This window comes from Lycorma delicatula, chromosome 11 (genome assembly GCF_047948215.1).
Source record: "Lycorma delicatula isolate Av1 chromosome 11, ASM4794821v1, whole genome shotgun sequence".
Lineage (NCBI taxonomy): Eukaryota > Metazoa > Arthropoda > Insecta > Hemiptera > Fulgoridae > Lycorma > Lycorma delicatula.
This window is the reverse complement of record NC_134465.1, coordinates 52,730,559-52,757,141: the sequence shown is the minus strand read 5'-3', so window position 1 is coordinate 52,757,141 and position 26,583 is coordinate 52,730,559. Positions and strand designations below refer to the sequence as shown.

The window sequence follows — 26,583 nt, the reverse complement described above, 5'->3', positions numbered from 1 at the left end:
GATTGGCACAAGCAAAAGAGAACTTTTACGCTGAATAATCTGCTAGTATTAGATGTGAAATTAAAAGACATTCATGAAAATATTTATTTCGAACGTAGCGCTTATGGTAAAGAATTACGGACGACTGGAAATATAGAAAGAAAAAAAATTAAGTTCTTTGAAATGTGCTGTTCCGGATAAATTTTGAAAATTAGATGGATCGATAAGTTTTGAAATAATTTTGAAAATTAATAGTAGTAGAAGAATCTAGTAGAGATGAATTAGGCTGGTGGACAGTCTGTGTGCGTTTGATTTAGTAAAGAGACGGATATGTAGGTGATATATAAAGTGTAGGATAAGATCAAGAGTTTGGCTTATGTTTTATAAGGATGTACGATTTAACAAACATGTTGGGGGTTAAGAGATAGGTACAAACAACTCGATTAAAAGGTCGGTACGGAACAGAAGGATTTGAAGGATAAAGTGTCGTCTGATAAAAGGAATTGGGTATATTTGTCACAAAAAACTTTTTTTTCCCCAAAGTTGTAGAATTTTTTAAAACTAATCAGTTTCTCTTTTTAATGCATTTAAGTTATCAAATTTACATTTTATTATTAAATTTACATTTTGCATTTTATTATCAAATTTATAATTCATTCGTCTACCGTAAATTTATACAATTTTTTATTTTTTTTTATTTTAGGTTACCTCCATAAAAGTATAAATTACGAATAGCGGGTTTTCTTTTATTTTACGCATATGTTTTTGGGTAATTTTGTTGTTTTTATTCTAATTTTAACGAATAAGAATATTAATAAAAAATACGATGTGATTTTTCTTGTATATTCGGTTACGAAAAAATAATTCTGTCTTTAAATTAAATTTTAGATCAATTAATTACTGTAAGAAAACAACGGGCTAAAAGTATTTAAGATCATTTATTCCGGTAACAACACCAATTACTCTATTTATTTATTTTGTTTTAAGTTTGGTTGTTAGTTTTAATGCTTCTTACTTATTATTATAAATTATCTTTTTTAATTTCTTTTTTCTGATACCATATATTAATTTTATATGTGTATATTAAGATATTGAAGACTTGGAAATTGTGGGTCGATTTTTTTCTCCTCTGTAGTTTATGGTTTTTAACCGTTTCTGCGAGTAAAATGTATGTATATAATTGATGAAATAATTACATAGTATTTAAAAAAATTTAATATTTATCGATAAGTAGTGAATTAACAAATTTATATTATTAGTATTCAATTTTTTTTTGTTGATTATCCTTAATTTTTACATATATTTACTAATGTGCGTTTATATATTATATATTTTGAACCCCTCATGTAGTTTCAGTTTTGATGGTGGAGGAGGCCCCTGATATGTAAATGTTGGAGCCGACGCGGAATGTTTTTCATTATAGAACGGGTAGTAAATTTCGTAATGTTGTCAGAAAGGGTTGGACCGTCAGAGGGGAAATCGTTCGGAGGGAGGGTAGGATAGATGTGGAACGGGAAATAAATAGGGGAAGAGGTTTGGCCCCCCACCTCGAGTACGGTATAGCCTGGGAATGTCTTATTGACCCGGCGGGCGGGTTGGCTCGCGCCGATTTTCCATTCGTTGGAGGGGGGATTTTTTACCGCGGCATTTAGTTGGTGTGCACTCCGCTGCGCGACGAGGCGCTGTTTTACAGTTTTACAATGTTGCCGTTGCTACTACCACAGTCAGAATGTTGTTGTACATCGTGCGTCTGCCGCTCTTGTTGTTGTGAGTCGTTGAAGACATGTGGTGGTGTCCGTGCTTTTAGGTAGTTGTTATGTCGGACCAACAAAGGGGTGCTTGGGAGGATTGGTGGGCCCAAGATCTCCACCAACAAGCCGCTGCCGCGGCCGCAGCTACAGCGCACCACAATCCTAATTCGACGAATCTCTTCGGTTACAAAATGGCCGGCGCTCCCGGTTTTCAAAATCCAGCGACTACAGTGTCGTCGTCTTACGATTACAGGATGCCTACCGCTTCGAATCACGCCGCGGCCGCCGCCGCTGTGGCCGCTTCACAATGGTGGTATCCACCAGCTGCTAATATGCAAAATATGCAGAACATTCCTTCACCTCAACTAGTGGTATGTGTGTTGAATTTCAAGTTAAAAAATAAATTTATTTTCATTTATTATTTTCGTGGTGTTTTATTTTGTCTGTATCGATGTTATATTTAAGAAAGATTTTAATTGAAATAAATAAAAAGAACGTTAGGTTTATGTTACCGCGAGACCGGATTCAAGCATTGCTTTCAAGTTTAAAATTCGAACACCTGCCGTGTGGTGGACTTATGCGCGCTGTCGCACGCGCATTCGCAAGCATAAGCACGCCTCGACATCAGCACGCGCAACTTAACAATGGCTGCTTTTGTATGTGAATGTGATTATGTATATGAAAAGGGAATGTTTTAGTAGGGTTGCAACGCATTTTGTTGTCATAAACCACCTTTTTTTTTTTTATTGCGTAACCCAAATTAAAGAGCTTGTTATAATTAAATATGTTCCTGACGAATTTTAGGTTTTTTTTTAAAATTTGTTTTGAAGTTGTTATTGTCTCCTTATGTTCATTTGAGAGCGATTAAAATATGGTGTAATCTGTATTTGAATATAATTCCTTTTTTCTTAATATCAACTAAATGATTTTGTTAAAAGTAAACTTCTCGTGGTTGATTGGTGCTGCATTGCTGTTGTTTCATTGTGAACGTTAGCAACCACCCACGTTTCTGTTATACGCGTCATTTTTTTTCGCCCACAACATTTCCGAACGAGTTTTTTATATCGTTTTGATGTTTTATTTTAGGTTATAACTTTTTTTTCAAAAGGAATTTTTGATTAAATTTAATTTGGCCTTAAGAACGTAATGTAGATATATATCGATGTAGAAGAAAATTTAAAAATGTGACTAGTATATATATTTTTTTGTATTAATAAAAAGTATGACGCGTGTTTTTATTTAATTCTGTAGAAACGCCGTGTAATTTTGTTAAACTATCGTAAGGCAGAAAATAATCACAAACATTAATTCTGTTCATAGATTATTTCCATAGGTTATTAACTACAAAATAATTACCAGGATCTGTTAAATTATCTTTCATTCTTTCTTGCACGCTTATAGCTCAATTCCATTGTGTTCACTTTGTTAAATACAGTGACCTCTGGTGAATATTATGTGAAGTTAAAAAATGGCCGTCCATTTTCCTGTATGAAAGTTAATTAAAAAATAATATACATTTATAATTTTTATTAATAGTTGGATAATCCTGTATAAAATTAAATTTCTTTATTATGCGGTCTTATTAATTAAATCAATTATTACCATTATGCAATGAAAATAAAAGTTTACTTTAAATTTTGTTTTCTTAATTTTAAAATTGATTGCACTAATGTTTCAACTATGTTGTATATACTATATTTTAAACTAAGAAAATCCTTTTCCTTAATTTTTTCCACAAAACAAACCAAAAAATTCAATAAATACAGTAAACTAGTTGTTAATTTTATTTTTTACTGGAAATGTTACGGATATGTAGTTTGATAATTATTAACTAATTTATCGAATTAGTTAACCTTTCTTTATTATTGATATTAATTATTGCTACTTTTAATTAGCGATTTCCTATCTAAAAATCATTACTGAGATCTTTACTGCTAATTTGAATTCGAGATGGTTGAAAAATAAATAGTTGTATATTTACTAATTTTTTTTTGTTTATCTAAAATAACAAATATTTAGATGTTTTAATGTTGAAAACTTAATTCTATAAACAAATTGGAATTAATTGTTCATTTAAGAACAAAATTTAAATTCTGTTTATGAAAATTCAATTTAATATTTGGAAATAGCTAAAAAGATTTTATGATGGGTTAAGATTATTTGATATTACAAATTTTAAAAGGTTATATTAAAGATTTCTGTGTTTGATGTTTAGCATACTTGTAAGCATGATAGAACATTTTTTTTATTCTTCTGTGTTTTCTTTATTTACTATTCTATCAGTATTTTCAGAAGATAGAAGAATGATGGTTATATAATTACAAAAACAATTTTTCTTTTAATGCTATTGCTTCAACCCAATTAATTAGATTTAAAATCAAAATGATTGACATTATGAATTCCATCTGTTGTTATTTTCTGTAATGATGTGTAACCAATAATTTATAGCCTAATTAAAACATCCATTTAAGTACGTATATAATGTTAATGTCTTCTTTGTTAGCATTTTCTTTATCAAAATAATAAAACTTACTGTTTTTTTTTGTTGGTTTTTTTTTTTGGAAGTCCTTTTTTATGACCGATATCCAATTTCTTTCAAGCAGTTATTCCATTCAACAATAGTACATATGACTTATTTGCAGCTTCTATTCGCATCATCTTTTGGCTGCAACCACAAATAAAGCGAGACGACCAGCTTTTTCTTATAAAAATTTGAATGTATCGCCGATTTTTAAATTAACTTATTACTTAAGTGATTAATTTTATTTTATTTCAAGACTCCTGATCTTGTGGATTTCCTCTCCCAATTGCTTAAATTGCTGAGAAGGTAGTATTTATTGATAAATATGTTTTGAAATATCAAACTGGAATTACATTCACCCGATTAATTTTATTTTATTTCAAGACTCCTGATCTTGTGGATTTCCTCTCTCAATTGCTTAAATTGCTGAGAAGGTACTATTTATTGATAAATATGTTTTGAAATATCAGACTGGAATTACATTCACCTTGTGTTATATCATCATCAGGGATACTTTCATAATATTTTTATTATCATTTAGGCCATGAAGTTTTTATTTGAATAAATACTGAATCTTTAACATATGTTTTCATTGTTGATTAAATTGATTTAATGAATTCTCTAGTAGTTAGTAAAAAAGAAACCCACCAGATTTGTCTTCTCAACTTTGAAGTTGAGAGTTGTAAGGTTAAAATCCTAGTAAATGCAGTTACTTTTATACTGATTTGAATACTAGATCATCGTGGATACCGGTGTTCTTTGGTGGTTGGGTTTCAATTAACCACACATATCAGGAATGGTCGACCTGAGACTACAAGATTACCTTCACTTATATTCATACATATTCTCATTCATTTTCTGAAGTAATACCTTGCGGTAATTCCGGAGGCTTAACAGAAAAAGAGAGAATTAAACAATGTGAAGTTGATAAACATGATTTCTGTATTTTAAATAAGAGGTAGAAAAAAATGTTTAAGTTCTTGTAATATACCATAGTTTTGTGATGTGTGCTTATGTTTAAATGATGATGTCATGATAGTTGTGAAGTCATATTTATAGATAACTGTGCCGGCATATAAGATACTGGTGGCATGTTTTTTGTAATATTTTAATTTCTTATAATTCTCATTTCTATCATCTGTAAATTATGCTGATAAATATTTCTTGGAATATATTTTTGATTTTTATGCCTAAAGAGTGATAATTAAAATATGTTAATATATTGTATTTTATTCAGTTTTCCCCCATATGATCATTTATTTTTTTATTTTATGATGAAAAAAATTAAAAAAAGAAATTAAAAAATTAGTACCTTCAAGAAAAAAATTTTATTAATAATTGGTCGGTGATCATGTGCTTTGAGTTGCATTAACCACTGTTGGTGCCATTTTGTTCTTATTTCTTGGATACAAGTTATTTAATGTTTTTTTTGCTCAATATTCTGAGGTGGTTTAAATGCAAACAACTTAACCATTTTGGATTTCATTTTTTATTATGCACCGTGGTAGGCAGCCAAACCAACTTTTTTTAACAAACATTTGAATTTTTAACATGAATTGTTGATACAGTGATAATCAACACCATGGTAATCTGTTTGACCTTTTGTTACATGAAACCACGATATGATATTAACCAAAAATTTTATTCAAAAGAGATATTTGATTTTTTTTTCTTCATAAATTAATTAAATTATATTAAAATAAAAATTATTTTCATGTTAAAATTTTAGGAAATTTAATGAAAGTTTTTCAAGCAAAATATAATGCTATAAAATTGCATTTCTGATTGGGGCTTACCTTCTATAGCACTTCTAAGACAATGTAGAAGTAAAAATGTAGGTTAAGAAAATGAATTTCCATTCTTTCTCTTAGGTTTTTTTTTATGACCGATGTCCCATTCTTTTATACAATCGATGCTTTTTGTACCACCAAATTTTAAAATTAAAAACTATCATCAAACTGCCACATTAAAAATTAAGAAAAAAAGTATTTTCTCACATTTTGTGGATTTGATTTAACTCTGTGCTTATGATTGTTTTAAATTCGGTTCCAATTTAATAGAAACTTGAAAAAAGATTTTAACTATTAATGTATTTAATTTTTAAGCATATAAATTCATATAAAAATTATATTTAATCGACTTCACTTCTAAAAAAATTTCTCTTAATGTAGTAATATGTTTTTTTAAAAATTAATAATGAAATGAAAAATTAAATTATCAATAATTGAATATTAAGTGGGTAGTACAGATAAGACGCAAAATCGGTGTGTAGCCCATCTATGAACACAGATGTAACATTTGTTGTAAACTGGATTGTTGGTACTTTACAGAATCAGTTTCTATTTATATAAAACTGAAGAATATACAATTAACAAGAGTCCATCTCGATTCATTCAACAAAACGTCGGTATAGCTTTTAATTAAGAGGAAAATTATAATTTTACCGATATTGAGTTGGAATGGTGTAGATGATGCATTCTTCTACAAGAGAAAGGAGAATATTAATTTATTGCTTTATGCTATTTGTACTTATGGCTGTGATGTATGCAATACAATTGAGGTACAAGAAGTGCATCGGTAATCTCTTTCTTTTAGAGTAATATTATTGTTATAGTGCCGATTCCTACAATGAACCAGGTGAATGGATGGTTCCTATAATGATAGCTTCACTTGTAGGGCCAAATATCATTTGAATTTGCTTACATATGCCGATAAAGAATTTTTTATTTCATTCAATAAAAATATGTAATTGGAAAATGTTTCTCTCCTTTGTTATGTATAAAGTATTTTACATGATTATTGTTATTTTTGGATGTAACTTGTTTCAAATTTTAGGTACAGGAAGAATAAATTGCGGTACGATTTAATTTTCTCTGCCAAGAAATAGTAATTCAATAAATATGATTTGTTAATGTACTTTTTTATTCTGAATTATCTAATCTAAATTTTTTTATTAATTTTGCAGATTTCTACCGTAGTTTTTTTGTTATGCTTATTATCATTTTAAAATAATCTTTTATTCATTTTCCTGCGATCGTACATTCATTTCATTTTACTTCAGGTTGTTGCCCTTTGATTCTGTAAAATAAATACATATTCTGCGTGTAAGTTAAATTTCTTATTAATTTAATTTATTCTTACGCTTAAGATCCTTTCATCATTTGTGGTACAATAATGCGATGCGTTGACAAACCTTTTTACATACAAAATAACCAGGTTGGAATTTACAACATGGATATGTATGTATTTTAAACAGCCTTCGTAAGCGATTCACTCTTTGTCTTCTGTAAAGTGAAATGAATTTTGATGATTTCATTTTAATATATCTCATAAAATATATTTATATGAACGTAATTTAATTTTGTCAGTAATTTGTTTAGTAAATGTCAATCGTTGCAAAATAGTAATTTTATTTAATGCAATAAGCTTCTTTTCTTTTTTTTTTTAATATTTAATGCTTCAAATTAAGTTAAATTATTAGTTGTAATTTGTATGATTTTTCAAACTTTCTTTATTACCATTTGAGGAAGTTCCTTGTTACACTAAGAGATAGCAGCACTCTGTAAACATTTACTGTTGTCTTGGAAACTATTAAGCTATGCTAAAAGTAGTATTTATAAACAGATAACATAAACTGAATTAAACACAAATTTATACTAATCTATATTGAAGTAATATTTATTAGTTATTTTTTAATTTAATTTTTTAAAATTGTGTCAAATTAATTGTTAACAAGTTTTTTCTTCCAGAACTGTGTGTTTTAGAGTGGTTTTTTTAAACGTGTTACTTTTTGTTTAAAATATGAACAGAAACTTATAATAAAAAATAAATTTTTTACCTGTTAAGAAATTAATTCAAAGAAAGAATATTAATAAGTAACTCTTTTGAACTTGAAGCTTCTGGATGTATGTTTACAGCAGTTTTATTAACTAAACTTTTCCCATAAATTTTATTATAATTTTGTCATAATTTGAGTATAAAGATCACATTATACTTTATAATTTCAGTATGTAATCCAATATTTAGTCGTTATTGTACTTTTGTTGTTTCAGTCTGGAATTCTTTTAGTTTTCGTGTTTTACGTTTTGAAATGGTCCGTGTGTTGTCTATTTCTTTATTTTTAATTTCTAATTTACATAAATTCTTGTATTTCTTTAAACTAGTTTGTTTTTTCTTCCTATTATCAAAAAAAAAATTAGTAATTTTTTTTTTATAATTCTATTTGTCATTGTCAGTAATGATCATAAAATATACTATTTTGATTGTGTTTGTAGCTTTTCAGATATTTTTGTTAAGTTTTTTCTTATCTAAGATGATATGTAAAATTTTCTACTTTCCTTAAAAAAATTTCTTTCTTTCCTAGTTCTTTGAGTATGTTTTTTCTTAAAGCTTAAATATATTGTTACACATATATACTTTCAGTTATGATTTCCGTATTGTAATGTCTATTTTTGAGATTTATTGAGTGATTTTGAATTTTATTCTTAAGGGATCAATATAGAACTTGTTAAACTTTTTTTTTAATCTATTCTGTATTGCTAGTATTTCTGAATTGTTTGGTTTAATATATTCTTTGAGGTATTGAAATTTGTTGGTGCTTATAATTTCTTCCGTTAAACAAATTGATTATATATTGATGGAGTATTTTTTATTATTATGAATTTATTCAAATTTTGTTTTTTAAAAGAAATTTGGTAGTCCGGTTTTTCTGCTACTTTAACCAGGATTTTGATTTGGTTAGTTGTTCCCGCTTTTGGGAAAAGTAAAATACCATCTGCAAAGACCAAAGTCAATATGAGTTCCATCTCTTTTTATCCTAGTTTGATTCCTGATGGAATTTTTAGTTCTTTTCAGTTTTAATTTTCATTATCTTCTTTATATTTTTTTTAGGACAAAATTTTATTTTTATTTATTGATTATTCCTTCAAAGTATTTTCTTAGGAGGAAAAGTATTATTTTAGTTAGTGTTAGTTGCCTACATAATCGTACATCCTTAAATTCTTCTGATTAGTACATTTTATTTATTTTTTAGTATAAAAATATGTTACGTTTACTGGGTGGTGGTGTTATACAGAATAGTAACTATGTTTTTGACGGAAGAAAGTTGAATAAAGATAAAACAGCAAAAAATTTATATATGGTAAGAAGAGAATTTTAAGATAAAATGAGAAATGAACGGTTGAACCGGGGAAAATAATTCAAATTTATAACGAATAACCGATAAACTGGGTGAAGTACTAATAGTCGAGAAGAAAAAATGTACTAGAAGATATTTAGAAGGAAAAAGAACACATTCTACTATTATCATGGCGTAAGAAAAATTTGTGAAGGATTTGGTGATTTCTTTGCCGGGTATGCATGTCCACCTATATATATACGTCCAGAACATCGATCGTTTTACAGACTTGAATGTTGTTTTGTCAGTAGTGTTGAAATTTATTAGCGTATTTCTGAAGATTGTCATTGGTGACCAACTGTTGGACGACCTGAATTTTATTGTAGATTGGAACACAAATTAGCTTTCTTGTTAAAAGTCAATCTCTAATGATTTTGTAATATTTTGAGGAGAAAAATTGTAACGTTGAATTCATCGGTGCAATATCTTCTATCAAAAATTAGGAGTATGTATTTGTTGTAATATTTGTAAACGTAGCCGTACGTCAAGAAAGTTTCTGTTGTTTGGTACTTTTCAGAATTAAACATATTTTCAGTCCGATTTGTTTCGATCATTTTTTTCTTGTTGTCCATTTGTAATTTTCGTCCCTTTTCTGTGGGTTTTGGTGAAGTGTAACCTTCTTGAATCGCGCTAAATAAATTGATCTTGTGTTAATATAATTTTTATTTTTTTACGTTTGGGCTCTTTTTCTGTAAATTTTGTTTAAAGGCCAAGAGGTATTGGATTAAATCAAGCTTCCTGTCGCACTCACTTATAGTGAATTTTATATTACTGGTCTTCAAAAAATGGTTATTTAAAATTTCAGGCTTTATCTAATCCGTTTTTTATTTATTTTATAATAAAAACCGAGCCAAGAAATTTGTTGAGATTAAGAATAAGGAAACCACTTTTTAATATAATTTTCAGTTGGTTCTTTCTTTGTGTAAAATAATATTGTGACTTTCTGCGTAAAAGTTTATTATTAATAGAAGTGATTTTGATAAATTTCAGATGGTAATTACATTGAATAGATATTGCTTTAATAGAAACACAGCTTTCACTTTATGAAACATTTGTATTTCTGTTACAGTTTATATCTTTATTATTATTTTTTTTTTAATGAAAAATCTGTTTACATAGTTTTTATCTTTATTTACATACATGTTATTTGGTAGACGTTTTCTTAAAATTGAAAGCATTTTATTTTATATATAATTTAAATACTAGCCTGATTATATTTGTTGTATCATTTCCAGGAAATTATATTTCCTTAATGATTTCCTAGTAGTGTGAGCTTCTCCATTGTTCTTAACTGCAATTGAATTATTTGGGGCATTAAGTTATCAATATTTTTTTCATGTTTTCTTTATTTGTAGTGTAATGTATTAGTTCTATCCGGGAAGGATATTTTTGATTAGTTATTTTTTTATGTGACGTATAAAACATTCATGTAGAAGTACTACCCTTGCTCTCAACAAACAGCTCCTCCGTTTATATTATTTGACAAAGCGGCAAAAATTTTAATGTGGATTTTATTGCTGATAATTTGGTCATAGTTTGTAATTCAGCAGAACTTAACGTGATCGTTTTATAATTTGATTTCTTAAAATTTTTACCCTTTTTGAATTTATAAGGAAATGATTATTTATTTATTTTAATGTTTGTAGTGTTAATGAAGTATTAATTATAATAAATATCCCAAATCATGAAAGTATTACAATTCAAATTACAGTTGAAACTAAAGCAGCTGTTCATTAACTGTGGTGCAAGTATATCGCATATGTTTTAGTTAATGAGAAGTTGTTTTCTTAGTGATCAAATTTCATTAGAAACAAAGTTGTTTTAAATCTTATTAAGTATTAATTTTGAACCTATTTATCAATTTTGGTTTGCCTTTGAGGTTGTGAGTCCTCGAATTCTACGATCCAGATTTCCCTGGCAAAAACTAGGAACTTTTTTGTCGTTAAGGCGGCACATATTAAACTTTTTTTTTTTTTATGGATCAATTTATCACTGAAGCTCGAAGCTTGTGTCGAATATATGAAATGGAAATTTTCAGCGTATTAAAAACGCCATACCTGGCCGGGATTCAAACCCCGGAGCTCGGGATAAAGACAGACGACAAATGTTTTATTTTTTAAATTACGATTTTTTTTTTTTGCGTATTTTTTTCGTTTTCTGTTTATATTTGTGTGTTTAAGAGCACTTTAAATCGCTTTATTTCTTTTTAAGATTTTTCTTATAAGTTATTGTTTTTTCGCTCAAAAAATAAGTTACAACCCTCAATGGTTTGTTGTTTACTTTTCATGTAAATTCGTTTACCTATGTTTATTATTATTTGTTTTTACATAAATAATACTTCCCATCAAGAATTGGTTGTAGTAATATTACTAAACGCATTTTTTTGTTGTTGCAATAATAACCTTTCTGATTTGTTTACCCTTAAAAATAAAATATTCTACGGCTAATGTTCCAAGGGTAATGCTTGTAAAATCGTTTATTAATTTACAGCGTGGGCCTTGATATATACCTCTCCGTTTGTCCTTTCTTAAAACCGGATCAGAGAAAGAATGTCATGCTTGTAGCGCGTTTTATTTACCGCTACGTTTTGGGTATCCTTGTCGGTTATGCTGGTTCGTTAAATACTAATTTTAGGCTTATATTACTATCTTAAAATACTTCATTTTCTCATTTACCGGAAATGTTTATTTTGCGTATCGGATCGATTTTATAATAGTTTATTTCCCACGACGCTATATAGACATAGCTGATGATTTAGCTAAATGCAATTGTTCGTGTCTACTTACTAAGCGGATTTTATTTTATTATATAATAATTGGTTTATTTTTTATCAAATATTAGAGATCCACATTGTTTTTACAATTCATATCTATGTAAAAGTAGTCGATTGTGTATTTTTAAAAAAGGAAATATCTTATCGTTTATGTATATACAGATCCAATAATGATTAACAATACTTTGGGCCTTCTGAATTGAATTGAATGCGGTTTGGGATATGCAATTAGGCAAAATAAGAAAACATTATGTTTAATTATAATTATATAATAGGCTGTTATTAAATTGTTTCGTTAAATAAAACTACTAAGGGAATTAATTTAAAATAATTATTTATTACATAATAATTATCCAATAAATAATCATACGCTATACACTTTAAAAATAAACTGCTTTTGATTCTGAACGAGAGCGATTATTAAATGCATAGTAACTGTAAGAGTAATAAACTGGTAGACCAAAACATTTTGTTCAAGGACTAGAATTTTCTTGGTATTTTGGGATTATTGAAAATAGAACTATCTAATTCTAAATAGCATAGGATTGTGTGTTTTGTCTCTTATTAGTATCAAAATGTAGATCTTTCAATCATTATTTCTAAAAGGCCAACCTTTTTGAAGAAATAATTTATTATGGTTAGGGTTCTGGTTATATTGGATATGTGTGCGCGCGAGCAGTCATCCTCGTTTATTCTACATTGTGTGAAACTTATTTCCCTTTGGATGTTGCAACTATATAAATGAAAGTCATTTCCTATTATTTTCGTTCATAAGTTCATCGCTCGTTTTATATGTATTTTACAGATTAAGAATTTACAAAATAAAGTTGTTAATAGTATTAATATGTACAAAAAATGAAAACTTTCATATTTAATCTATTGCCATTTAAAGTAAAACCTTCGATCGATCTCTGCGTGGAGTTATTCAAGGTTCAGTCTTGAATCCACTTCTGTTTAACCAGAAACAGACGTTCGATTAAAAAGATAATTACTTACGCATTACCGTAATATAATTTTATAATTAATTCATCCCTTAATAGAAAACACCTAATTATAACAAATAACTCTTTTAAATATTTAAATTCAGTCATGTCAACCAAATGTGAAATTGTAGAAGACAATAGGTAGAATTGTAGAATATTTGAAATGGAATATTTTTCTGGTATGTTAAAAAATCATTGTTCTTAAGCTTTTATTTGTGGTGGTGTTATATATGGATCGGAATTCTGTTAAATAAAAATTAAATTCGTTTGAGTCAAATAAGCTTCTTAAAACTGCGATGAGATTATTTTATATTACAGAAATCTTTCGTTCCCTCAAAAGTAGTGTGGTTTTTAGTTTAAAATAAAAATTGACTTAGCCGTTAAGATTTAATAAGAGTGTAATCGGAAAAATAGCCCCGAATTTTTACTAGTAACAAAATAAAATAAAAAAATTAGATTTGCTAATATAACCGGCATTGTTATGTTATTAATTAAAAACTTTTAAAAAGTATATATATTTTCTAACGATTAAGTAATGATTTCTTTTTTTTTAATGGTCCACGATATTTATTGTTTCATACGTATAATTTTTATACGATTATATACATGAAAATATCAAAGAACGGTTGTAACACCAGGTATTACAAAATGTTAAGAAACCAGTAAACCATTAACGTAGATCGGTTGTTGGTTGGCCTGTCTTCGCTGTGGTATGTGTGTTTGATGGTAAAGGTATAAGAGCGGCTAGCACTGCTGGACAAGCGTCGAAACCGGTTTTAAGGTTGTAATGGTTTTTTTTTTGTTCGATTCTCCGTCTTTCTTACTCCTTATTTATTTCATCGAAATATAATCGACTTTCATACTCCTCGCTCCTCGCTGTATGTTTCTTAATCCTTCGCCTTCACCCATCCTTCTCCTCATTCTACTTTACTAATGCCTAACATTCTCCGTACTGTTTGCCATAAATAATATTCTGTATCTTTTTTTTTTTATTTCTTAGCATTTGCGTGTTATGTGTTGTTGTTAAATTATAATTAAATAATAAAGATTTATAATAAAAATTATTCGCTCGTGGTTTTGTTTGTTAGATATATAAATAATACTGCGGTTCTTTACGGGGATGTCACGCGATTTAAAAGGAAAATAGCTGTGTATTTAAATATTGTAGACGGAAAGTCCACAGTTTATTCTTAATTTATTGATAGAAAAGTGTGTGAAGAATAAAGGTTTCATAGAATCATCCTATATTCAACAGTAGTCATAAGTAACATTCAGAGAAAACGTATTTTCGTTTTGCTATACGTAGAAGTATTTGGTTCAGAAAATAAATATTTTTTTTATATCGATATAAAAAAAGTTCTCAATTCGATAGAATGAATCTTATGAAAAAATGTCCGAGTATTTTTTTCTTACACCGTAAATTTTTATCGGCGTATATTATGAGAAGATATATTTTAGATTTGTTTTAAACTTTGAAGTAAAACAAATAATAAATAATATGTATAATTATTTTTTCTGTAGATATATAAAAAGCTAAATAAATATTGAATTTGGTTTTTGTATTTGATACAAATTTAAAAACAATTATATAATTTGATCGTTATTTATGTTTTTGTAACTATCATGAAAATATATTTGTAAACCTCTGTTGTTTATTCTGATTGTTTTTGATTCAGATCCCAGTTGTTATTTTTTATGATGCTATAACCTAATTATATACGGTCCTCTCGTAGTTGTAGTCATGAATTAATTGAAACTAAATAAATTAATCGATTTTGTTTGGGTTATCTTTATATAAAATGGTGTCCATTTCTATAAAATATGTTATTTTATTGTCTCGATTAAAATTTCAGTTTTCACTGAAATGATGCCCTTTATGCAGAAGAAGACCGTTTAAAAAAAGTATATATTCAGTAAGTAATTCTCTACAATAAAGAACGAAAATTCTTTACAATAAATAATCAGTTTTTAGTTAGGAAAACTTACATATGATAGAATTAAGTATTTATTTAATTAAGTGAATTTGAAAGAAGTTATCTTTCTTCTTCTGCTCATACTATATATAGTGTTCCTGTTCTTGAACAGTACGGGTTCTCCACAAAATAAAATAAAATTGTCCTTTTTTCCCTCAAATCTTATATCAGACAATTAATTTAAAACAAAAAGTATGTGAAAAAATAATTTAAGTTATTCTGGAGTTATAAACTTATATATATTTATAAAAACTAAAACGACGGATGGATGGGAAATAAAAAGATTTTCCGTATCTATGTACTTGAATCAAAAACACATTATTGAAATATTGTAAGAATTTTTTTTTACAACTTCTACATTTTGTAAAATTCATCCAACCCAGGCCGGTAAAAATGTTTTTATTCGATAGAATAATTTTTACGAGTTCAAATTAATTATTTTTCATGTATAATAAATGTAAATTACAAACTATACTAATCATATATGTTTTTTTTTTAAATATTAATGATGTTTTTTACACAGGCTTTGACGAATACAGTGAAAATTTTTTTATGTATTTCGGTAACTATGAACTAGCATTTCATTCGTCTCAGTGTAATAAAAATAAATTGTAATTTCTCCTTATTAAGCTTTGTTGTTTGGCTTAGAAGAAGCTATATCATTTTCGGGAGTGATTAATGTCATGCCATGTCGTCTACAACCTTTAAACTAATGGCGCCCGGTTTATGTAATTATTTTTTTTTTTTATGTTACGTTCTCTAATCGTAACGGTTAATTAAGTGACCTTAACGTAAGTCATTCATGCTTGTAAAAAAAAAAAGAAGGATTCTTATAGAATGTCAGGAATGACAGAAATGCTATGCCAGGGTCAGTACGAAAAATAGAGGTTTGGTGGTTTATTTTTTTGATTGGTTGGAATATACTAAATTAGAAATTGGCTTAACATTAAACATCATTATTACGTCAATATTTTACAGCTGGAATTTTAATTTATTATAATTGTTAATTACCGTAGGTCATTTTATTTATATATTATTTATTAAAGGAGTAATCCTTTCAACTTACCTTGACATTGTGTTTCTTAATACTGTGGGAACTGAGGAAAATCAATTTAGTTAAAAGATGCGATGCTTGGTAATTCCTGAAATCACATAATCTTAAAACTGGAAGGAAAAAAATTAAAATAAATATATGCATGTTTGTTCCAAGATATTTTATTTAAATCGAACGAGGTTAAAAATAAAAAATAAAGTGAGGAAATGAGTTTTTTTTAATATTTTTAACAAAGAGAAAAAAACTTTTTTAAAACAAAAACTAATTAAAGTTGAATCGGTCAAGATTTTTGCAGAAAAATTTTTATTTTATTATACGAATCGCAATACATTTCTCATCAAATTACAGTATGTCTGTCTATACGTGATACACACAATAACGGATTTCCGGTTTACACTTCACGCATGCGCACACGTTTACATACCAACATTGCATGCGAACAGCATTTTTCGCTCTTTTTTTTAAATATAAGTATTAATTTTTATTCGCAAATAGTAAATTTTATCCGTAATTTATATTTACGCATTTCTTTTCAGTTGGAAGTTATGGTAAATTAAAAAAAAAAAAAAATTTTGTATTTTAACTCAAACTGGACAATACTTAGGTATAATTTCCTCGCCCATGATTGCATAAAATTAATTAAGGATAAAAAAGGTAAAACTAACGAAGTTTTTTGTTTTTACAGGTAATAAAAATAATTTGTTAACAGCTTGTGTATAGTTTTATTCGCTTTACAATATTCAACGCACGCAGGGGTGTTAAGTTATTCTGCATTGCATAGGTTTTGTTTTTTTTTTGTTAATTATAAACATATGCTTGCTAGATTTGGTAAATTTAACCAATCTGTTAGCGAGATTTTTCATTATTTTTATTTTTTATAATATTTAATAATAATTTAAATTATTGTATTTTTTATATTAAATAGTTATCGGTTGAGTAACAATTTATAGTTCACGGATTGTGGTGGTTAGTTTTCTATATATCAAATATTGCGGTGAATATTATAATAACCAAGTTAGTCATTGCTATAAACCAAGGTTGTTATTCACACTTTCTGAAATGCCGTACGGTTGTCAAGGTTGTTGTTTTTTTTCTTTTATAACTTGTAGCTGTGATAATCGTAAAATTTAAAAAAAATTAAATAAAATTAGTGATTTTTTGAATATTTTAGACTTGATTAAAAATAATAATAAAATCAGTTGAAACCATAAGTGCATCCAGATTTTTTTTTTTTAATCGTTTACCATTGACGATTGATATATACATATATATATATATTTGTGTGATGTATTAAGCATATATATATATGCGCACACACATTTTAAAAAATTGTCGTGGTAGTACAGCTTTGTCCCATGGATTGGGTTTTTTTCTACATTTCCAGTTTTTTCAAGAAATTAAATTATGTATAAGCAATTGTCGCTCGATTTTCACTTTTTATTTTTACAAACTATTTTTTTTTTTAAATCAATTTATTAATGATTTATGTAGATTAATTCCACTTATTATTTTTTGAGTGACGTAAAGGAAATTTTATGTATCGTATATTTAAGGTGCGGCGTCAGTAGTCTGTACTTGACCGGACAACTTGAATCACCTTATACAATTACATAAGCTTACGGGATTTTTATATGAGCTATTAACCAGTGTATTCTTTATTTCTAGTATTTAAAAAACATCCATTAGCGTATTATATCATTTGAAATTATACTATTTAATTTTATTATAATTAGCGGATTCGAAGAATTTTTTAGCGCAGTTTTTGAATAAAAAAACGACAAAAATGAATGACGAAATAAAACTAAACTTAAATTAATTCGATTCGTATAATATACATTTGCTTATTTGTTTTTAATATAATTAATACTTACGAGTGATTAGTTATACGAAGGATTAAAAAGTCAAATTTTACACGATAAGCATTTGTCTCAACTTGACTCTTTTTTTTTTTTTTTGGATAGTCACCGGTCTGTGCACAAGAGCCGACTTCCATCCGACCGTTCATATGTCGAGGTCATTTCGAAAAGATATCCGTATCATAAGCACGGATCCCAGTGGATGTGTTGAAAAATACTGCAGGAAATTACCTTGAGGTGAATAAGTTAATATAAAGGATAAATGAAAGAGTATACGGGTCATGTCTGGATGATTGCAAATAATAAAACGTGAATAAATGTTTTTAAAGAAACATTTTTGATTTCAGAGCAGTGAACAATCCATCCCGCTCACCAGATCAGAATATTTTTATATAGGAAGACGTGAGTTACTGATATAACTATCAGCATATGTTTATTTGTTTATATATATATATATGTATATATATATATATATATATATATATGCTGCAATAAATTATTTTCGTACCCCTCCTCATTGAATCCCCCCCAGATACTGAAGATTTAGCAGTAACGAAATCCGTTGCAGGATGTATTATAGTGTGTATGGAATTATTTATCTGAGCGATGTGAAGAATCGATCTGAACCCCATTGTAGGGCTGTGTATGATTTCACGAATAAAAAAGATTGGACATAATGTAATGATTCTTCTATACAAGATTTTTTTCTGAATTTTTCCTCTTTTTCAAGTTGGAATTAAAAGTTTTAAATGATAAGTCTTTGACGGGTCGTTTTCCCTCGTTCCCTTCGGGACTCGGGCCAACTTTGCCCGAATTCATTTAAACGTTTGCTCATAAAATACTCTCAAACAAAAATCTAGCGCGGTTAGTGAACCAAAACAGCTATATGCTCTCTCCTCCTTCGTACAACTTTGATCTAAATAAAGCCGAACTTGATAACTTTTTTTTTGGATATTGAACTATATCCTCATAGCCGAAAATGACTTTGCCCTGAAGAATGATATCCTCGAACGTAACTATAACTACGTACGTTCTAGAAATATAACAACCCTAAAAACTCTCAGATCTCAACGGTGAAGAGAAACTCAGGAATCTTTTGTAGTATAATGAAGATATGAGTTTGGAAGCTGAACGGGTTCATCTTTTGATGATTCCTACTGGGTAGATGTTTCGTAGAAACTTGAATAAATGTTTTTTTTTTTTTTTTTTTTACTGTTCTCCGGTTGTACTAATCTTTTAAAAGAATTCGGTCGATATATTAGTAAAATGTATTAGCATGATTAGATCAGTTAGTCGGAATCGATCTCTGGAATGATTTTGACTTTTATTTTGGTAAATTTATTCCTTGTTATGTTCTTACATGTTTTCAAGTTATAAAAAATTACCAAAAAGACTTGAAAACATATCTGTTTACAGTCTGTCGATGTGTGATTAATGCGTTTCATATGTGCGCTTTTGTGTTATAATAAATTTTTATTAGTTGAAATGGTTGTGGTGGGGGAGAAAGAGGTATTGCCGGTTTTCCACATTTTGTTTATGTTGGCCAATATTTGCGACCTTTGACTCCTGTTTGGATAATGATGAATACATTCTGATAAGATAATGTATGTTTTCACGGGATTTCTGAGTACTAAAAAAAAAAAAAAAAATTTATCTAGTGTTATTAATTGCATAATAATGAATTAAATTTACATTGTTTTAGAAATAACTTTCTTTTTTTTTCTCGAAAAGTTGTTTATGTTTATTATTTTGTAATGAATAATTTAAGGGTCATTATACAGAGAAAAATGTGTATCAATACGTTTTTTAAATTTTTTAATAAAATTAACAGTTTACCTATTTTTAAATAGGATCTCTAGCCGTATTTACTCACTTATGCTATTGGTATATTAGGATTTCTTTTTATTGAAAATTAACTATTTTAATTGGTTTCTTCAAAACTTACCTTTTTCAGACGAAAATAAAGCCGATGGGACGAGATCTGGATTAAAAATTTGTATAGCTGGATTAAATTTTCCAGCTTAATGTTATCGTGGTTCAGGTGGACTGGACGAAACTCATCGGGTTGGTCTAATAGTGAACGTGGCTTCCCAAATTAGCTGATTTGGAAGTCGAGAGTTCCAGTGTATAGTAGTAAAGGCAGTTACTTTTATACGGATTTGAATACTAAATCGTGAATACCAGTTTTCTTTGGTGGTTTGGTTTCAGTTAATCACATATCTCAGGAATGGTCAGCCTGAGACTACAAGACTATACTTCATTTACATTCATACGTATCATCCTCCGAAGTAATACCTGAACGGTAATTCCCGGAGGCGAAACAGGAAAAAAAGGTAGACTGGACGAGCGTTATCCTACAAAAAAAACCTTTTTTATTTGTAAAAAAACAACCTAGCCATTTTTCGTTATCACTGGTTCTACTTAATTTTCGTGCGTATCTAGTTTGTGCTGCACTTTTATAATGTTATAACAAGCTTTCGTGTTTGATTTCAATACAGTGATGTGCTTAGTTATCATCTTAAGTTTTATCTTTTTTTTTTGTTTCAAAAACGCATCTGCTTCAGTCAAATAAAATTTTTTTGACTTAGCCTGTGTATATGTTCCTGTTATAAAATGAGATATATCAAAGATCATTTTGAGCATAACAAACCTCAAAAATATATTTTTAATTTTAAACGAACTTTGAAAAGAATTTACATTGAAATATTCGATAGAATAATTGACGAAATGTTGCATTAAAAATTATAGACACAATCGGATGATGCAATAAGTCTTTCTTTTACTAGCTGATTACTTGGCATTCCAAGTAAAATTAATTAAAATAATGTTATGCCGAGTTAGCTTCCGTTAAATACGACCATCTAAGATTCGAGTGGGTGCTGGAATTTTCTGGAACAACACGAGTCCAAGACCGGGGTATAATGATTTCAAAAGATTTCTCAGACGTTTCTAGACACCGAGTTCTACTAGTTTCCACCAATTTCTACTACAGAGTTATTTTCGACTAAACTTTGATGTCATCGGAAATGTCACCATTCAGCCTAGCGATCCCCACAACTATGAATTCGACACTAATATCGGTCGTTTTCGGTTTTTTTACGTCATCCTCTTCCCACCTCTCACCCCCTTTTCTTTTCCTGTTTAGCCTCCGGTAATTACCGTTAAGATAATACTACAGAGGATAAATGAGGATGATATGTATGAGTGTAAATGAAATGTAATCTTGTACAGTCTCAGTTCGACCATTGCTTAGATGAGTGGTTAATTGAAACCCAATCACCAAAGAACACCGGTATCCACGAATCTAGTATTAAAATCCGTGTAAAAATAACCGACTTTGTTGGGACTTGAACGCTGGAACTCTCGACTTCCAAATTAGCTGATTTGGGAAGACCACCACTAGACCAACCCCGTGGGTTGCTAAGGTGTCTTACCCTTACAGTTTTTGCAGATTTTGTTGTTTATTTTTAGATAGTAAGTCGTATGTGTACCAGGTTTGATTGAAATTGCTCGGATGTTCCAGTTACGCTGGTACATACACATAAACATCCATTTTTATATATAGTATATATACATGTAAACGAGGTATAGTCTTGTAAAGATTCAAGCTGACATTCCAGAGATCTGGTTAATTGAATCTCAACCACCAAGTACGGTATATATATTTAGTTCAAATCCGTATAAAATTAACTAACTTTTACTAGGATTTGAACCTCAGAAGCTTCGACTTCGAAAATCAGATCTTAAACACGTGGTTTGCGATAAGTTTACAGCTAGACCTGCCCGGCGGGCTTTAAAGGGGAGGATATTGACATCAAAATTGGTGGTAAACATAGTGTCCCTATTGAGGGAGATTTTTCTTTTTAGTCGAGTATGCTTGGAAATAAAATTGAGATCACATCAGATTTACGCTAAGAAAGAGAAATTTGTATGCTTTAAAGAAATTTATAAATCGATGTAAAGATTAGAAAGATTTTCTTTAAATATTTTTTTACCATTACAAAGTACAGTTAAAATAGGCATATTTAGAAGCAAAATAAAACTGTTAAGGAAAACGAATGTTTGGAATTTTAATGAAATTAATCGAGATTTTAGGAGTATAAAGGTTAAAATATAAGCGTTGAACTAATGAATTGACAGTAGCATCAAATCAGTTGAACAGCTGATAAACTAAAAAAGTGTATAAATTTCGCATTTTATTTCTTGGGTTATCTATTTACACGTTATTGTTTTGATGCAAATGGTGTACTGTCTGTGAAAATAATTAGTTGAAATCGGAATTACGTGCTACTTTGGGGTTGTATACTTTTAGAATTCAAAAAAATAAATTTACTAAACTTATTTTTGAGGTATTAAAAAAGCGATTTGTTACAGGATTAATGCAAACAAGTAATAATATAATCGTGTATCAGTTTTTATCTTTAAACTGAATACAGCTATTAAAATTAAGAACAATAAATTATCAGCATGGAAATAGCTGATTAATTTTAATTATTAACAGAGATGAAAAGTTAATTTGGTTTTTTATTTAGCTCTCCAGTATTTCTTTACGATATTTTTTTTAAAACTAAGTTTTACATCTATTCCGCGTAATGCTTGGTGGATATTTTTCTTGTTTTTGTTTTTTCTTATCTTTTTATCGATTGAATTATTCTTGCACAGTTTTTGATTTCAGAATAATAATTTTACCATCTCGTTGTAAAAGTGAACGGATTTAAATTGTGAAGCATTTATAAAATTGGGAAATTTCTATGACATTATTTTCAACTTATTTTATTAAAAAATTTATTGATTTTGAAATCTCAAGCGCATCAGTTTTTATTTTCCCGTACATAATAAAAAAGGAAATAATTGTTTTGGGATGTAATTTCAATCTTTTTCGAATTTATTTTTTTTTTGTTTAATGTTTTAAAAAAAAAGCGTAATTGAAAGTGAAGAAAAAAAAACTTACGACAGATTATAAGATTATTAATTTAATTTTATTCTTAATGGTGAACTGGAAGACTTGCTTTTATTGTTACTAAATGTGTTCGTTTACTTTTCTCGTTTTACTATTCATCTTATAGAAATTTAATTTTTACGAATCTCAATTTTTTAACTTTATTATTTACCTCATATTCACTTTCCTGTACAGTACAGCCCCGCTATAATGCGGTTCTATATAACGCGGATTATAACCTGTCCACCAAAAAATTTCTGAAAAAAAATTATCTGTATCTTCCGCACTATTTTTTATATAAGTACACATACTGTATTGGCCTCTTCTATTAAACTATTATTGCTTGATTTTGCCTATTTTTTTTCTTTGATCGATCCCGTTCGTGATTTAAAATTTACTTCTCGAAATTACGCCGGTGTCATGTAAATCTCCTGATAACCGCGTTTTAGCGAAGTTACAGTGTATTAGCAATTTTTACTTCCGTTACAGGTGTCGTATTGGGTTTGTAAGGTAACAAAGAATAAGTGCAATAATATTTGGAAACTCATATTTCTTTCCTTTAATTTTTATGAACTCAGCTGCGTGATGAAATGTCGAAAAATCTAAAATATTGTTGGGGTATATTATTGTTTCCGTGCGCGCGTATGTTGGCGTCTAATTTAGGATTTTTTCAATCGAAAATCTTTAAATTAATGTTTTTTGTTCGTGGGTTGTTGATATTAAAGTTTGGCATCACCAAATGGGTCATTTTCAGCGAAAGTTAACTACGTCTTTTTACGATTTCTATTTTTTAATTAAATAATTATTTTTTTAAAGTTGTTTTTTTAAAGTTTTTTTTTTGAATTAACGATAAATTGATTTCTTTCTTTCTTTCCCTGTTGCAGTTTCACTTTTTGTCTTATTCTGCTGTGTTAACTGACTCGGATTTGCTTATATATATATATATATCTGAAATACAAAGCCTCGAGCGTGGTAGCGTGGCTAACAAACTTTCACTCTTCCATAACCTAACCTCTTTCGTACAGTTTACAGAGAGCAGTATTGTAAATGTTTGCCACCTCCTACTCTTTAAATACATTGTAATCCGGTCTTATTTCAAGGCGACTCTTGTATAAAGCTATTGTATGCGTTATACTACTTTTATCTTATAGCTATCCTTAATTTGTACCATTATATTTTAAAAAATTTTTTACTGCTGTTGTTGCTTGCCCATTATAATTCTAGAACAAATTAACATCTACTTTCAAAAAAAGGTTTATAAGTTATACGTTAAAAGAATCGCATCAACCTATTACATTTGTTAACGTAATTTATTTTTAAAAGTATATTGTACACCATCCCGTCCAAAAAAGTAATTAAACCATTTTGTATTTCGAAAAGACGTGTAGAAAAATTCTATTTAAAATGTAAAACTACTTGGACCGTGGGAATTTAAAAGGAATTTTTTGTTATGCTTTATATTAGGATTACGTAAAACAATTTATTTTTTCTTATGTAAAAAAAAATCCTTTATGTTTTTCTGAATACTATCTATTTATGTATTATGGTTGCAATTTCTTTCGTTTTGTTTTTTTTTTCTTCCATAAATATTATTATATCCATGGTCATAATTTTTAACAAGCCGTTTTAAATGAAATTACATTTTAAACAAGGAAGTTTTTTTCAGTTTGACCTTTTGTTTTAGTATTTAGTTTTTTGCGACCTTGCTCTTAACAATATGGGTTGTTTTCTCGATCCTTTATTTTTGTGTTTTTTTTTGATGAAGTTTCTTAGTGTGTGTGCTCGTGCGTGCGTGCGTTTTCCCAAAGTATTTATTGTGAAAATTACTTAGATAAGTACTTTTTGAAGAAAAGTACGATATAATTTCGGTCGCATGGTGATTGTATTGAGCGGGGGTGATAAAAGTTTCTTAACTTTTGAGGTATGCTGGTACGAAAATATCATTCACTTGACCCCAACTTGGGAGTTTTCTTTTATTTATATATATATATATAAATTATATGTTATTAAAATGTAAAACTATTTCTACCGTGTTATTTGTTGAACAGTTTTAAGCAAAGTTTTCAGAAATTAATTCTAGGTAAATCGGAATTTTTTAGTTGACTTATGCTTTTTATTAGGTGTCTAAAACAATTTATTTTATTTAAAAAAAATAATAATCCTTTTGTGGTAAAACTATTTCAGTCATAATTTACGCCTTGCTATAACGTTTTGTGGCTCGAAAACCTTCAAAACTACTAGATTAATTTCATTTACATTTAGATTTCAATGAAATTGAAATTGTGCATTTGAAAATTTTATTAAGATTGGTCGAGTCGTTCTTCAGTTACACAATTTAAGGTCGAAAAATTTTTACGGGGTTAACTTAGAATCGGTGTAATTCGTTGTGATGCTGCGAGTTGGAACATGGAAATAAAACAGAAAGTCTAGTCTTATTGCCAAGAACTGCTCAGGTTTTTTTTTTATATCGAAGATGATTTTTTTCCTGTTTATCCTCCGGGTATCACAGTCAGGTATTACTTCAGAGGATTATATGTATGAGTGTAAATAAAGTGTAGTTTTGTACAGTCACAGTTCGACCATTCCTGAGATGTAAGGTTAATTTATACCCAGCAACCAAAGAAACACCGGTATCTACGATCTAATCAAATCCGTATAAAAGTAACTGCCTTTACTAGGATTTGAAAGTTAGATCTTTCCCGACTACGAAAACAGCTGAATTGCGAAGACGCGTTCACCACTAGAACGGTGGGTTATCAAGATGATCTATGTTTCTTTTTCGGTTTTTTAACGATCACTTTTTTTTTAAATTATTGTGAATTTGGGTTTTTTTTTAGTTAACGGTTAATTTGTTGCCGTTTTCTAAATGTTAAAAATTTAGTTAATTTTGAATATTTTTATTCTGTTTTAATTTTTATTTAAAAACAAGGATTATATTTTATTTAAGAATCATTAAATAAAATTTATTTGTTTATTAAAACCTGTACAGTAAACTTTATGGCTAAAAAACCATTCATTTTTAATATTTTCTTTTTTTTTACCTGATAAATTAATTCAACGCAGAAGCTTACTAAAAAGCTTGTACATAGGAATGGAAACTGTGAACATATTGTAAATAAAATTAATATCGATGAACTAAACCCGCTTTAAGGATTCTTTAGATTATTGTTAAATAATCATAATTATATGTTTGCTGTATTTCTTGTATTGTTTATTTATGGAGTATTTATGTTGGATGACGTCGCTTCTTGAAGCAGGCAGTAGCATTTTTTTTTCTTTCAGTGTTTGTTACGGTTGGATTCCTAATAAAAATTTTACTTATAATAAAAAAACTTAAAAATTTGTTTCTAATACGTCTTTTTTAAATATCCCCTTTAAATACTGTATTTATAATAATAAATCGATAAATATTTCTATTAATTTTTTCGTATATTTTTCCCACTTTGTATTTTATTGAAATTCAGAAACAAAATTTTGCAAATATATTTGAAAATCTGAATCAAAACAGCAGAAGTACGATCTCACAAAATATTTTCTGTAATTTATGTAATAGACTTTGCATAAAACCTCTGTTTTGA

The 26,583-nt window shown here is 28.4% G+C and overlaps 1 protein-coding gene across 2 annotated transcripts in view; it reads left to right on the top strand.

Moving 5' to 3' along the window:
- The window catches only part of Dsp1 (Dorsal switch protein 1), a 161,862-nt gene that overhangs the window by 58,615 nt on the left and 76,664 nt on the right, over positions 1–26,583 (top strand). Inside the window, exon 1 of one of the 2 annotated variants that reach the window (XM_075378982.1) lies at positions 1,695–2,101. The exons of the other annotated variant lie outside the window; for it this stretch is intronic. Coding sequence (XP_075235097.1) covers positions 1,796–2,101 — 306 coding nt within the window. The 5' untranslated portion in view covers positions 1,695–1,795. Of the gene's footprint in view, positions 1–1,694; positions 2,102–26,583 lie in introns of those variants that run through there. 2 annotated transcript variants of the gene reach the window in all.